The 13,511-nt window shown below is 56.2% G+C and overlaps 3 protein-coding genes across 3 annotated transcripts; 1 reads left to right on the top strand and 2 right to left on the bottom strand.

Annotated features, from left to right (window-relative positions):
• Positions 1-5,398: 5,398 nt before the first annotated feature.
• On the bottom strand, positions 5,399-6,256 carry B0I36DRAFT_316012 (uncharacterized protein). The gene has a single exon (XM_046152951.1). It carries the CDS (start codon positions 5,989-5,991, stop codon positions 5,539-5,541), a length of 453 nt encoding a protein of 150 aa, XP_046017446.1. The 5' UTR covers positions 5,992-6,256; the 3' UTR covers positions 5,399-5,538.
• Positions 6,257-6,906: 650 nt separating this feature from the next.
• B0I36DRAFT_316011 (uncharacterized protein) lies at positions 6,907-7,920 on the bottom strand. The gene is made up of 2 exons (XM_046152950.1): positions 7,211-7,920; positions 6,907-7,157 (listed from the first exon to the last, which is right to left on the bottom strand). Exons 1-2 carry the CDS (start codon positions 7,825-7,827, stop codon positions 6,995-6,997), a joined length of 780 nt encoding a protein of 259 aa, XP_046017445.1. The 5' UTR covers positions 7,828-7,920; the 3' UTR covers positions 6,907-6,994.
• A 2,750-nt stretch (positions 7,921-10,670) lies between these two features.
• Positions 10,671-11,432, top strand: B0I36DRAFT_78162 (uncharacterized protein). Its single transcript, XM_046163364.1, has one exon. It carries the CDS (start codon positions 10,853-10,855, stop codon positions 11,288-11,290), a length of 438 nt encoding a protein of 145 aa, XP_046017444.1. The 5' UTR covers positions 10,671-10,852; the 3' UTR covers positions 11,291-11,432.
• The last annotated feature ends 2,079 nt before the right edge of the window (positions 11,433-13,511 follow it).

Raw genomic sequence — 13,511 nt, 5'->3', positions numbered from 1 at the left:
CTGCCTTAACGGCTGGGAGGAGAATGACGTCGTTGCTGCCTGCCCGCCTGCCCGCATCGTGTCTTCCTTGGGGCGGCCCATGGGGGGAAGTATTGTGGGAGGCCACATATCACCAGCCGCCGTGGAGCGCGCGCACGTTCCATCTCGTATGCTGCGTGGGGGGAGAAGGGCCCAGTCAGATTAATTGGCAGCTATCTGCGATGACGTCTTTCTATCCCGTCCTCCTGGGCACGCACAGTCACCCCTGAAATGGATAAAACTACAAGGTGAACAACATCTTCACAATAGACAGATTATGCGCAGGAGCACAGGAAATGAATCATGTTAATTATTCGGAATGTGTGATTGCCGTTCTGCATCCGCAGGCAGACAAGGGCTATTGCATGCGAAAGGGTGCCCTCCAGTTACAGGGCAGCCTGGCAGGGCACGCAGGGCACACGCAGGGCACACAGAAGCATCACACATTTTCCAGTCGAGCCTGCCCGCCCGTGCTTCGTTTTCGGCAGATCGGCGCAGAACCAGGAGAGAAAAACCTGCCAAGCCTTGGGTGGTTACCATCCCGCCTGCCCGTTGCCAGCACCGGTGTAACCTTTTGTCCTGTTGCGTGCACAATATTCAGAGCAAGGCCAGTGTTTTCCGCCGTGTCACCATCGCCAACCAACGGCAAGTTCTTAGTCAAGCAAACTCTCTTCAAAAAGTGTTGAACTGCCCGCGCGATCGTCGTCCAGTGCTGAATGGCCAGCCAGGCGCGGACAAGAAGAAGATCAAGCCACAGTGGGCTGAGCAGAAACTGATCTTGCGATGCTCGTCACTATCCCTGCCCCTATGCGGTCTATGCGCGCCCGGTCTTCTTCTTCTTCTTCTCCTTTGTCACTGGCTGTCTTTCGCTTGCTTGCTGCGCTCTTGCCCCCACCAGGCTAGGCTGCATGCCATTGCAAGTCTCCTGCAGGCGCCTCTCCCCTCGACGACTTGCAGCGCGCTAGGGCGACGAGGAGAACCCCTGACCCCTGTTGTTCCGCTAGCCGTGCCCATGTACATGCATATCTGATCCTGGGACTTGCATGCCTCTCGCGCTCGAGAAGATGAGCCAATCCCGTCGGCATGTCGCGCCACTGGGCAAAAGACAGAGTTCCCCAGTCTCAGCCAACTGGGCCTTCCGTTGTAAGGTCAAGTCGTACGAAAGTCTTTCTAGCTCTGAGCTTGAAGTTTGAAGGTAAACCTCAAAGGAGACCCTCACGTTGGCGCCTCCTCAAGACCAACTTCACCACTTGGCGTGTTGCCTTAGCCTCGACCCCTGGGCGCCGCATTCTTTGAGGCCTTCCCGTCATAGCCCCGGCGGTCGCCTAAGAAGCAAGCGTATCCTATTCCTGCGCCGTAGACAACCCTCCCCCCTGTGGCGAAGGCGGCGGTCGCCGCCGCCGCCGCCATCGCCAAGTTACCACACCGCGGGTTGACAAGAGCCACTCACACTACCCACACACACTGAGGTGCACTCATACACACACCGAGAGGCCAGCGGTAACAGTTCCCTGCGACCACAACCACACAGTGCCCCTGTCTATCCATACGCTGATTTCAAAGACAGCTCGGGTCCAAAGCTAAACGCCAGCCGTTGACGCCAGCGTTGCCCCTCCCCACCACCACCTCTCACCTTTCTGCCAGGGAGCTACCTTGAGCTAAGCCAGATGCCGTAACATAACACTCTCGAGGGGCACACACACACATCTTGCGTTGTAGGCTACCATGCCAAACCAGCCCGCCACCACCACCACCATGCGAAAGACAAGATCCCCTTCCCTTTTCCGCATGCAACCCTCCTTCTCGTTCGACAGGTCCCCTTTTTCGCCCCCCCCTCCCTGGCGGCGAGATACATGCTCGGCGCAACGGATTCTTCCACAGAGGGGTCCTTTTTTCGTCGTTCGACAGAGGAGGAGGAGGAGGAGGGGTGAAGAGGGGGGGGACCCTGATTTGCAAAGACCCTTTTCTCTCTCCCTCCCCGTCAGACACATGTCGGAAAAACTAAGACTAATTATGTCCTGTCAAAGAAAATCAGGATGACAAATACAACAACAACAAAAAACCTCTGCAGTGACTCAAAACCTTATCGTCACGATGGGCGCAATTTATACTGCATACTCTGTCATATACCTGGGGGCAGGTTGGCGTGATATATTGCTGGCAGGCGGGCGTGCGGGCGGAAGACTCTGTTTTGACTCATTAATGATGAGACGATGACCGGCCGGGGCGGCTGCCCTTTCGCTGCTGCTGCTGCTGTCATACTACCACAGTGGAAGTGGGCATCACGGTCAAGGAGAGAGAGTCCCACACCGTGCTCTCTCTCTTCTGTCAAGAGTAGTACCATAGTAGATGCGTTGATACAGCGTCTAACTAGGGACAAAGGGGGGGTAGATCCACCCTGCAAGCCCTTCTTTCCCACCCAAGCAAAGCGCCCGCATGTCATAAACTCCCGAACGAGGCAAAAAACGTCGTATGTGTGTGCGTGTATATGCGCGCGCTCGCGCTCGCGCCTGAGAGACTGCAGCAGCAGCAGCAGCAGGGGGCCGGCCCACTCCACTGTGACTTTTCGGCTACAGGAACCAGGGGGGAGGATACAGCGAGAGTGACGCCGTGGGGCGGAGCTGGCTTTTTTACGTACAAAATGGTGGTCGTGAGGGTATCATGAACATGACGGATGAGAGAAGGAGGATGGCGATGGTGATGATAGTGATGGTGATCACATAGTTTCTTACGAGTGTCGTGTGTGGTTCGGTAGAACGTACGAGACCCCCCCCCGGCCCCCTGGGGAACTTTTCCACTCGAACGGGTGTTAGTGGGCTGGGGCTCCCCCCGTGGGATCCGTGGTGGTCGCGAGTGGGATAACAGTGTTTTAGGGAGCTTTGCAGAGAGGGACGTGCGCGCTAATGCCAGATGCTCAAGCACGTCCCATGGGAAGGGAGGCTGCCCCGTGCAGCTCTGATAAGACGAGATTGCTCCACTTTCGATGTTGAGATGAGAAGGTGTTTTAGTATGACTACCTGGAATGCGATACGAGATAAGAGATACAGATAGTTTGCAGCTCCGGTGCTTGTGCATCGTGAAAAGATGGGCGTTGCTGGCAGAGCCTCTTTGCAACAGAGTCATTGCGGGTTAACCCAAACAACCAACCTCACATATTTAGCATTTGAAAGCAGTCTCCAGTAACTGTGCCAAAAGCTTCACCACTTCGACGGTCCCGCAAGTGGATGACAAGGAACAAGGTGCATGGCTGAGTGGGCTTGGCCTGATTCTGATACACGACGCCCTCGTTGGATTGTTACACCCACTGTCTGTGTTGTCCAACATTGCACGACAACAACAACAACAACAACCGCCCAGGCTGCACAAGCGCGAGAGTGGCAAGCGATTTCTGCCGAGCCTTGAAAATGCAACTCGTGACCCTTATCCCCTTGATGGTGGCAGTCATGATATGCACAAACTCGAGCGCTTGCATGACGTTGCTGCACGACGACGATACCATGAAGTCACAGTTGCCTCAGTGGCTCAATCTAAAGTGTGGAGGAGGGACGGCGCCTGCATTGAGGCATTGTTGGAAATACAGTACGCTGCCGACACGATTGTCACTGTCTCACCTTCAGCCTGCCTACCGTGCAGCGCACATACTCGCACACTGTCCCTATGCTCCCGGGCGGCGATAACGACAACGAGTCCCCCTAGCTGTAAATAACTTGCCAATCAAAGAACATGGCTGACAAGGATGTCTGGACAGGGGTGAGCCCTTGGCTGATCGGCAGTCTCGGCTCCTGTGGACTTTCGCAGGCTGCAGCAGCCCTGCCTGGGTCTTGCAACCAAGACTTTACTGCCCCGGTCAGGTGATCCACTTGCGAGGTAACTTGTGTATGGATACACCACCTCCTTCGGACGTGCAGTGAAAGCCTGGAGAACTTTGCTGGGTGGTGTACATACTTCTTATCAACACAGCTCGATTACCTGAAGCGCAATGGGATACCGCAGTCCCGTGTGGCAGGTGTCATTGTGGCCCCGCGGCAGCAGCTTTTGACTGCGAGAAAGAAGAGGAGCCTCTCTGTCTCCTCATAAAGGAGCTGAATCATGTTTGCAGACCAGCACCCCGGGTAGGCTCGTTTTGCGAAATTGCCAGACCATGATATGGCGTTTTGATTTTGCCAGTCACTCATTCTCGTTTTGCTGTGGCTGACGCCCTCGGAAACCACCACGTGGCTTGTAATGACAGCGACGCGGTCGGAAAGACACATGTCTGAGCTGAGCTCCGATCGAACCGTCATCACCGTCATGATTCACATTCCAGAATCTCCGGGTTCGCGTTTCTCGTGGTTCGAGAGAAAAAAAAAAAAAGTCTCAAGATTATTCACCGCCTTGCATCATTGACTCACGACAGCCTCGATGATGACAACCGGAAACAACGGGGGCGGGGAGGGAGGAGGTTGCACAGACTTTCGGCGTCCTTGTCTCACAGCTGTTTCTCGCCAACTTCTCGCTTCCAAGATTTTGGGAAATCTTCCGCTCTCACCGCGTTTTCGTTGTCGATCAGGCCAATCTAAAGCAAACAAGGGGGAGGCATGGCAAGTGAAAGAGAAAAAGCAGACCATTCTAATCATGGACCGCGTCTCTGAGCGATCTGCTTAGCAACCCCGTACCGCCTGCGTCTTGTGTGAAACAAGGCCACGCCCGCTCGTCGCGTCTCCAAGTGGCATGCCCTCCCCGCCAGTGCCACCTCAGCCACACTACACTACCTTGGGGTCGAAAAAGGTGCTTCACGACGGACGATTTCCTCCTCACTTCCCCGCACTCCGCCCACTCGGCCGCCCCCCCAGACAAGACCTCTATTCCCCATCACGAACCATTATAGTGCTCCCATGGCCAAACTTAGAGCACAGACTTAACTAGTGCAACCTCAAACAAGACAAAGGCATTTTTTCGGGACGAGTCTAGCATGCTGCTCACGATGCGCTCGTTACCACTCTACGGCCTCTAGACCCAGATCTGACTTGAGGCAACCAGTGGCGAGAGAGGCGATGGTGGCGCGGAGCTTCCCGTGGCTAGTTTGTCCTCCCTAGAGACCAAGACCAATCTAATGGGAAAGCTCCGAGGAAAAAGACCAAAGCCTGGTCCTGCCTCGCCTGAAACTGGGTGCCCGAAGTAATTATCTGCCAAGGGGTGATTCGGTCCATCCTCCTGCTACGCCGCTTGCCGGGCTAGAGAGATAGCCGTGATCATCCCAAGATACGGCGGCCCGGAGCGTCTCGCCCAGATTAGCGAGGCAAGACATGGCAAAGTTTCTTGATTGCCATCCATGCCATTATGCTGCTCTTGACTACCCCGCCCCCCTCCTCGCCCCCACATACGCGTCGTCGTCCTCCTCCGTAGAAGCTGCGACCGCACGAGATGCTCACCTTCCCAGCTAAGCCCAGCGGCTATTACTATCAAGGCCCTGCAGCAAAAGGATAGTGCCATCTCCGCACTCCAAAAAGCCATTCTGTATCCGAGGCATCATCTCTCTCCTCATGTGATCTCTATCGCAAACTTGACAGAAACAAGAAAGTAAAAGGCGCGATTCATTAGAACGCCTGCCTCAAACATCCTTGCCCGCCCAGATCTCAAAGCCCACTCACACACGTTTTCTCTTCTGCATCTCCCCCTCCCTGATTGCGTGGTCATTTGCTCATGTGATGTGTGTGAAAATGAGCCCGCCTGCGGTAGCAAAGGCCAGATGGGGAGATGTCTCTCTCTCTCTCTCTTGCGATACGCAGATAGGGTACTTGCTACGTATCTGCGGATATCCTGGCCCGGGGGGATCGTGTGTACCTGGACGGACGTGGAGAGGGAGGGGGAGGTCCTTTCCCCCCTCTCTCTGTGTTCCTCAATGCCACCTTGCCTTGCATGCATGCAAAGTGCAAACGCATGGATCGAGTTTTGCCGCTTTGCCATGCTCAAATGCCCATGAGTCCGAGTCATGATCCTTTTTTTCTCCTCGTTTTGGCAACGCAGGGGCAGTCTAGGTAAGGTACGAACCACACTTTGATCTTTGACTTTCTGTGCTGCGGTTGACGTGGCCTGGCCTAGCCTGGCCTGGCGTGAGTGAGTGGTTGTTTTACTCCTCTTTTTCTTGGAGACGGGCACTTCCCCCGCTCTTTCGCTGGCATTATCCGTCCATGGGAACGCGGACGCGCCGCCCGCGCTTGGGGTATCGTAGATGGAATCACTGTTGTTGTTGTTGTTGTTGTTGTTGTTGTTGTTTGGAACCCCCTCTTCTTGCGCTTGCTTGCTTGCTTTGCTTGCTCCTCATCGACACCTTGTATTGCCTCGCTGTCCGGGTCGCTGCCGCGCCGAGCCCTCGGCGTTGCACACACAAGGCTGTGTGTGCGTGCAACTCGACTTTTCTGCCTCCTTGGGCTCAGCTCCCCTGCTCTCTCTCTACAACCCCCGGCTGGATGAGCGAGCAAGCTTCCCCTTCTGGAGATGGCATTGGATCTCCCAAGAATTTTGACAAGGCACACACAGACACACACAGCCTTGGGGGTGTTTGGGTGGACGCCGCGCTGGTCTTCCGTGCCTTGTACTATGCAAAACCACATGATTTAATACACCAACCATTTCCTGAGGCAGTCCACGTGTCACACACACACACACAACCACAAGTCATCCTCAAACTTCATTGGGGAATCCGGGGTAAGCCGTGTCATGTGGCCCGTGATTACCTGGACCGATGACGAGAGAGGCGTTTTCGGGGTAGGGCCGTGCACACCGGACCGCCGGTCTTCCCATCGCGTAACCCAGGTGCCCGGGTAGGCCAGGCTCGTCGAGATAGTTTCACCTTTCTGCTATTACTTTGGACATGGGCAAGGGCCTCAAGAGAAACTACCATTTCAGCCCGGGAAGCCTTGACAGGCACTGTGCTAATGTTCTAGTCAGAGGGGGTGCGAAAAGCCGAAACGCGCGACAGGCGGGCACGGTCGAATCAGGGAACCCCAGTGCAGGAGCTAGCGAGTAATAAGCAAAAGCAATCACTCATGATGCCTTTTTCGACAAGGACGGGCAAGACGCCATTTTTCCGTCGTGTCATGATATGTGTTGGTTTTTGTGCCAGCAACTCTGGCCGAACGCCCCGTGGGTACTGCGTCCTTGTGCTTTAATTAGTTGGTAGTCACAAAACAGCCAAGCAGGGAAAGCAAACCTAGTCAAATCAGCCCGTCTTCCATTCCTGGTAGGCCGGCCTGGTCGAAAAAGTTCCCGTTGGTGGATCCCAAACCTTTCAAAACCGACCCCCACAGCCATGATAGTCCCAATCAGGCGGGATGGGGGCAATAGCTTGTCCACGATAGCTCCGTCTCCATACAGCTGGGAAGTGGATACTCGCTGCTTGACGGGCGGGTTCCTAGCTGCAAGGGGCGGCGCCCAATCACGATGTCGAGACGACAAGCTTGACGATGCCCATGTCCTGTCGCGGCCTTGAAATGCGGGCCATGCTCCCCGCGTTGGAGATCGGACGTTTGGTGGACGATCGTGGTTTCCACCGGCGGAGCCAAGCCTCAACGGTACGGCCCTGTACCGGGACCAGCGTGCACGGCACGGCACCCAGGAAGCCCAGGGGTAAGACGGCACCACTCTTTCTTGTCCCCAGCCAGAGCGCAACGATTCTTGCGCTCGGCTCTCAGATGCGGTCGAAATGCTCCGTGGGAATGGGTTCCTCTCCAGTCTCGAGACATGGTATTCGTGCCCCCTCGCACCTTGTCCCCTGCACGGAATCCCGTGCGGGCCTGACAAGGGCATGGGCCCACGGCGAGGCACCATGACTTGCAATTTTGTGATGTGAGACGGGACACGAGGGAGATGATGCTGCAATTTGTGCGACGTATCAGAAAGCGGCCTAGCGGCTCATGTACGTCGGTCTTCGGGGAAGGGTGAGCGGCGCTTGGGCAATCGGCGAGAGCCAACACGGCACGAGCGTGGAGTCATTTACGGTTCAAGCATGGGGAAGAAAGAACGCCTCGACGACTCAGCTGTTGATATGTCGGGCCGTGGCGTCGGCGGCCGGTCGCTGTGGTTTACTAATAAGAGCCCGAGCCGGCAGGGCACTGCCGACGATGGAATGGACAGGTACTTTCCGACAAGCCACAGCGCCAGGCCGGACGGAGCAGGCGAGGCGGGCTGGCCGGCGAATGCTGCTAGAAGCCAAGGCCCACCATTAGCGCAGCCCCGATCGAGATCTTGTCTCGACATGTTGCTGCACCAGCCACGAGGCCGAAACAGAGGCCAGCCGTCTGTTGAGCAGGCTGCCTTGGAAGCAACCATGTCGCGCAGCCTGCGCAGGGCCCGTGAGCACATCTGAAAGCACGGGCTGTCGTCATTGGCCACACGCGGTGAAGCTGCTGCTGGGCGAGGGATCATGACCTGGGCCGGGCTATCCGTTGGAGGGCAGCAGTCGGAAGGCGAACCGGGCGATGCCCTCAGCCTTGCTGGCTTGGCTGCCGTGCTGTTGCAAGATCGATGATGGTGGGAGCGCCACGACTTGTCGCCGACCATGATTGATAGGCCGGTGTGGGCAGCAGGGAGCCCTCGAGGGCTTACGTTGCCTGGAATCATGGATGAGACTGTAGGAGGGAAAGGGCCCGGGAGGGTGGCACCTTCCAGCCACAGCCGACCGACCCCCACGCCCGCCAGCTCCATGTGCAGGTCGTGATGGGAGCCTGCTGAACGGAAGAGAGCATCGTGACTGATAACATGATGATGCAGTGGTAATTATCGCCTACGCCATGGTTCAACTGGCAGACAAGCTCAAGCGCCAGAGAATGCAGGCTCTTCCGAACGAGCACACTGTCCGCCAGCTTCTCAGCCACCCTTTGCCATGATCGTGATGCCAGTCGTCACAGCTCAAACAGCGGTGAATGTCCACAGGTAAGGTATTCAAGCAATCAGCAATGGCCGCCCCGACTAACTCTCTGAGTCCCTCAACAGTGCTTGCACTCCCGCTCGTATCCTTGCAGTGGCACACACACCATGAACGTTGCGCCCTGCTGGTTGGCTATCGCGTCTGGAGGGGTCCTCGCCGCATCTCCCGTACGCTGACACATTGTTGCATTTATTGCACATAGTCTTGAGATGTCTTGGACGTGATGGCTCAAGCATTCGTGCGGTCGAGCCCACGCCATCTCACCGGCGACTGCTTCTGCCGTCCTGGCCGTTATTGTGTCTGAACCACTATTCTCGCGATCCTTCATAAAAACAGACAGCGGCATGGCCCCCAAGCTCTGCCCACGATGCCTGTGCATGCGCGCGCGCCAGCACGTGGGCAGCTTGCGGACACTTGTCACTCACGTTTGTGGCGCAAGCCTCCAACTTAAACCAATACGCATTCTTGCACGAGAAGAAAGCCCAGAGAAGTCCCCAGCGAGCGCACCTGTTTCGATCTTGCTGCAAAATGATATTGATGCTCTATTAGACCACAAATCCGGTGACAATGCTCTCTGTGCTGACAACGCCTGTCACGCCCTCACGCCATGTCGGAGTCGACCTCTGCTCATGCAGACATGGATATATCTCCAAGTGCAGCATACGCAGTCTGTCCCTGCCGCCTCGACCGGTCCCGACTTAGAGCATAACATGCTAGGCTCTGGTCATGGATCACCTTGCGTATCCAGCAACCTCGCTGCGTCACTGTGCTAGTCCGACGCCGTGCAGAAAGTCGCACTAACCTGTGCGCCCCCGTTAAATGGGCCGATATCCATCGGAGAACTTGCCGTCAATCATCACGCGACTGGTGATCTTGGGCCGACCGTTTCTCAGTCGCACAAAGGCCATCTTCCGAGCCGGTCAGATATGTCGTGTCACTCAACACCAGCATCGCATCAGCTGCCTTGCCCAGTGCGGCAATCCGGTCTCTGGGCATCGTCGGCAAGACAGGACCTTATTTTTTGATTACCGAGGATTTGCTATGGTGATGTGCCATTTGGTGGCTACGCTGTGCGAGAGCAAGTTCGTAGCATGGTGTGTGACCCTGGATTCTTCCCCGGACGATCTCGACATGCACAGCTGGGGAAGCATTTGCCTAGACTAGCGGCGAAAAGCACGCCGACCGCCGCTCTTGCGACGACCATGGCCGTCTGATTCCGCCGGCGTGGCCTCGTGCGTACTTGCCATTCGGCATGAGCTTCAAGAAGACCATATCGACTCCGGAATCGAGCTCGTGCGACTCCATGTATGCCAGACCACGAGGTTTAGTTCTTCACCGTGATGGTTCCAGGTTTGCACTCTTTCGACACACGACTCGAATGGCGCAAGGTGTACGACGTGGTACAACGTTCCAAAGGGCTCATCTGCCCTCGTGCTCGCTGGTAGTCCGGTTTCTCCACGATGCAAGTCATGGGCTGATCGAACCCTCCAAGCAAGCCAGAATAACGCGAACTTCATTGTCTTGTCTGTAGCCGCGACGTGCAGAAAGCCTAGCGCAAACATTCTGCTTCGGCCCCAGGAAGGATGGAAGAACTCGGCTGCCAATGCCCGATATGGCACGTTGCATTAGGTCTGCAACGGCCTGGGGGAGGCTGTCGCGCATAACAATGATAACAATGGACGATGCCAACACGCCCATCTGTGCAGCCCGCCTACACCGCAAGCACATTCTGCACTGTACCCATATCAAGGGAAGTTGGCGAGACTCGGAAGCTAGCATTCACAATGCCCGTCAGACACGCAGACAGACAAGCCGCGCGCCGCTCGCGGGTGGTGGGGAACACTGGTCAATACCCAAAGATGGATATCCGGAGGCACGCCACCAGCGTGGGCAGCATTCTGATACTGTCCCGCCACCACCATATCCATGCCCGCTGGAGCCGGCTCGCAGTCAATTTGGCTGACCCGAATTTCCCGGTGTGCGACAACGTTGCTGCTGCCCCTGAAGGTGGTGGTGGTGGTGGTGGTGCTGCTGCTGCTGATGCACTCCTACGACTTACTTTTCCTTAGACCCTATGCACTCTCTGACTGGGGTTTTCACACAGAGGCGCCCGTTCCATGCGGGCGCACTCCTCTCTCTGTCCGTGTCTGCAAGCTGCAGGCGCCTGCAGGCCCAGGCGCATGGATCGTTGCAGGGCCGCCACCACCGAGAGCTGCAGGCAGGCAAAAGAAGGGAAGGGGTGCAGCAGCAGCAGCGGCGGCGCGCCAGTTGCTGCAATGTGGGTTGCAAAGTTCATGCAGCTTCAGCAGCATCCGGCTGCATTTTTTCAAGGAGGAGGAGGAGGAGGAGGATGAAGGGCGATAAAAAGCCCGCCGGGCTATTGTGCGGCCTTGATTCATCCCGCCCATGTTGACCCTGCAAAAGACGTTGTGTGCGTGCGTGTGCGTGTGTGTGTGTTTGTGTGTGTCTGTCTGGAAGCCCGATGTTCCTGCCCCCAAGCCGGCCAGCCAGCCGCAGAAAAGTTGATCCTATCTGCAGTACATGATGGGGATGCCAAGAAGAGAAAGGCGAAATGGCGCGAGAGGCGTTCTTGCTTTGAATGGCATGGTTGGATGTGCTCGTCGTTGCCTTGATTGATCTTACGTGACATGCTTGGAAGGGGGGCAAACAGCCTACAGGCATTGCGGCGAGGATTGCTCAGCCAGCCCACACACAGAGCCAACGGTTTACGGCGACAACGCCATCGGCACACACACACATACCCAGCTGCCAAGCGTGTGCCCAGGGCCGGTGGCGACAGACAGTGGAATGCCGTCGGTTCCGTTGCGTTAAGTTGGTTTGTCTTTGGCTGTCATTGTGCTTGGAAGACCCTGGCAGAGGAGAGTGAGGAAGGACAGGGCAATAAAAACAAAGACCCTGATGATGCATTTTCTCCAGCATGCAAAAGCTGCGCCTTCCACGTACCGTCGTCGTCGTCTCGCCTGGGGATATGCATGTGATGAGATGAGAGGCTCTTTGCCCGCTCACTAGTGACAAGGAATCAACACCATCCACACCCCGCGCCGTGTCAAATTGTGAGGCTTGAGGGAGAAAGCAAATAAAATGAAGCGGGCTGAATCCGACGGAGCTCTCGCCAAAAGCACTAACCCCTCCCCACACCCGAGACTGAGCTTAAGCTGGCTGGGTCTGGTGGTGGGAGCTTGGGGTCTTTTTGGGAATCTGCACTTGCCCACACTTTTTGCAAGTGGCTTTCTCTCCCCCCGCCCGCCCGCTCGGCGCCCCAACAATAAACGCCAACCAACCAACAACAATGCACTAAAACAGCAATATGTGCCCATAATAATATCCTCCACCCCCAACCCCCAGCGGAATCCACAGTGACCCGGCGCTCGCTCGCTGTGCCCCACATTCCGCCCGTCCCCTGCCGCCCGCCGTCGCTGCCGCCGCCGCCGCCGTGCCTGTGGATCGCCATTCCTTTTCATTCATGGGCAGGCATGCCACTTTCGTCGTCGCTCCACCACCACCAGATCAAACGTACGATGGGATCGGGGGGAAATGGGAGGGGAGCCTTCGACAACGACGCGGTCCCCAGTTTGACACGCCGCAGACAGGGTTTTCTTCTTCTTCTTGCTTAGTTTCGGGGTACGCAATTTGGGACCCCGGTTGCTCGCTTGGATAATGCCGGAGATCGTGTGCGGAGTCCCTTTTCCCACCCCCGGCGAACGTCACCGGCCGCCCCAGGCGGATATGCTATCAGGATTCGTTAGTGCCGCCGCCGCCGCCGCCGATGCCGGTGCTCCCTCCCCCGACCGTGGGTCTGCTTGTCTGTGGCTGTGGTTGTGGATATGTGTGTATGTGTGTGTGCCCAAACGAGGGGGAAAAAAAAACGGTTTCGTGGGCGGAGCCGCGCTGAGGAGAAAAGCTGAGCAGCTGCAACTACATCACGCTTGAGTAATTATCCCCTTGGGTGGGCTGTGGGCTCCCGTGTGCTCGGTAGATGGAATAGCGCCGAGGTACCCGGGGCCGTTGATGTGGAGCCGATATCGATGGTTCGGTTCGTGACTTCGAGTGCTTGCGTGCTGCTGTTTCGAGGACTTGAATGGCTTCAGAATTTCTGAAGGGATTCACGGAGCTTTGTTTGTCGTCGTGAGGTGAGATGAGGTTAAGGGGTCGTAGTTAGAGATGTGATGTTCGGACTATGGCTGCTGGTCCTGGTCTGGTGTATCAAACTCATCCTATGATTCAGCATATCCGGAGTTGCAGCAGGAGAGATGACTTCTGGAAGCCCTGGTATACTGGCATACTGGGGATGCTGTGCTTATTATATCCAGATGTAGCTCTGATCCTGGGTCTGTTATCGTGAGTTAGTATAGTATATGGAGACATTTCCCACGACTAAGGGACATGACATGCTATGCTGAGGCGATAAAGAGTTCTTTGAACAGGGCTATAAGCGGCCTCAGTCAAGCTCTCGCCTATGGCCCAAGAGTTGGACCACCAGAGGACCGACTATAAGCACCATCTGAACGATGGACATGATTCTATTCTACATATGCGTCTTTCCACCACGTTTACCTCATATATC

The sequence above is a fragment of the Microdochium trichocladiopsis genome (genome assembly GCF_020744255.1).
Source record: "Microdochium trichocladiopsis strain MPI-CAGE-CH-0230 chromosome Unknown B0I36scaffold_2, whole genome shotgun sequence".
NCBI classification, from domain to species: Eukaryota; Fungi; Ascomycota; class Sordariomycetes; order Xylariales; family Microdochiaceae; genus Microdochium; species Microdochium trichocladiopsis.
The sequence above is the reverse complement of the archived record's forward strand: the minus strand, read 5'-3'. Positions and strand labels throughout refer to the sequence as shown.

What these genes read in the sequence shown, in the direction of transcription:
- B0I36DRAFT_316012 (XM_046152951.1), bottom strand. Translation starts at nt 5,991, where the DNA reads ATGACTCGGACTCATGGGCATTTGAGCATGGCAAAGCGGCAAAACTCG.
- B0I36DRAFT_316011 (XM_046152950.1), bottom strand. Translation starts at nt 7,827, where the DNA reads ATGGTGCCTCGCCGTGGGCCCATGCCCTTGTCAGGCCCGCACGGGATT. An exon ending in AGACGGGCTGATTTGACTAG is followed by an intron (nt 7,158 to 7,210) that starts GTTTGCTTTCCC and finishes TTAAAGCACAAG; the next exon opens with GACGCAGTACCCACGGGGCG.
- B0I36DRAFT_78162 (XM_046163364.1), top strand. Translation starts at nt 10,853, where the DNA reads ATGCCCGCTGGAGCCGGCTCGCAGTCAATTTGGCTGACCCGAATTTCC.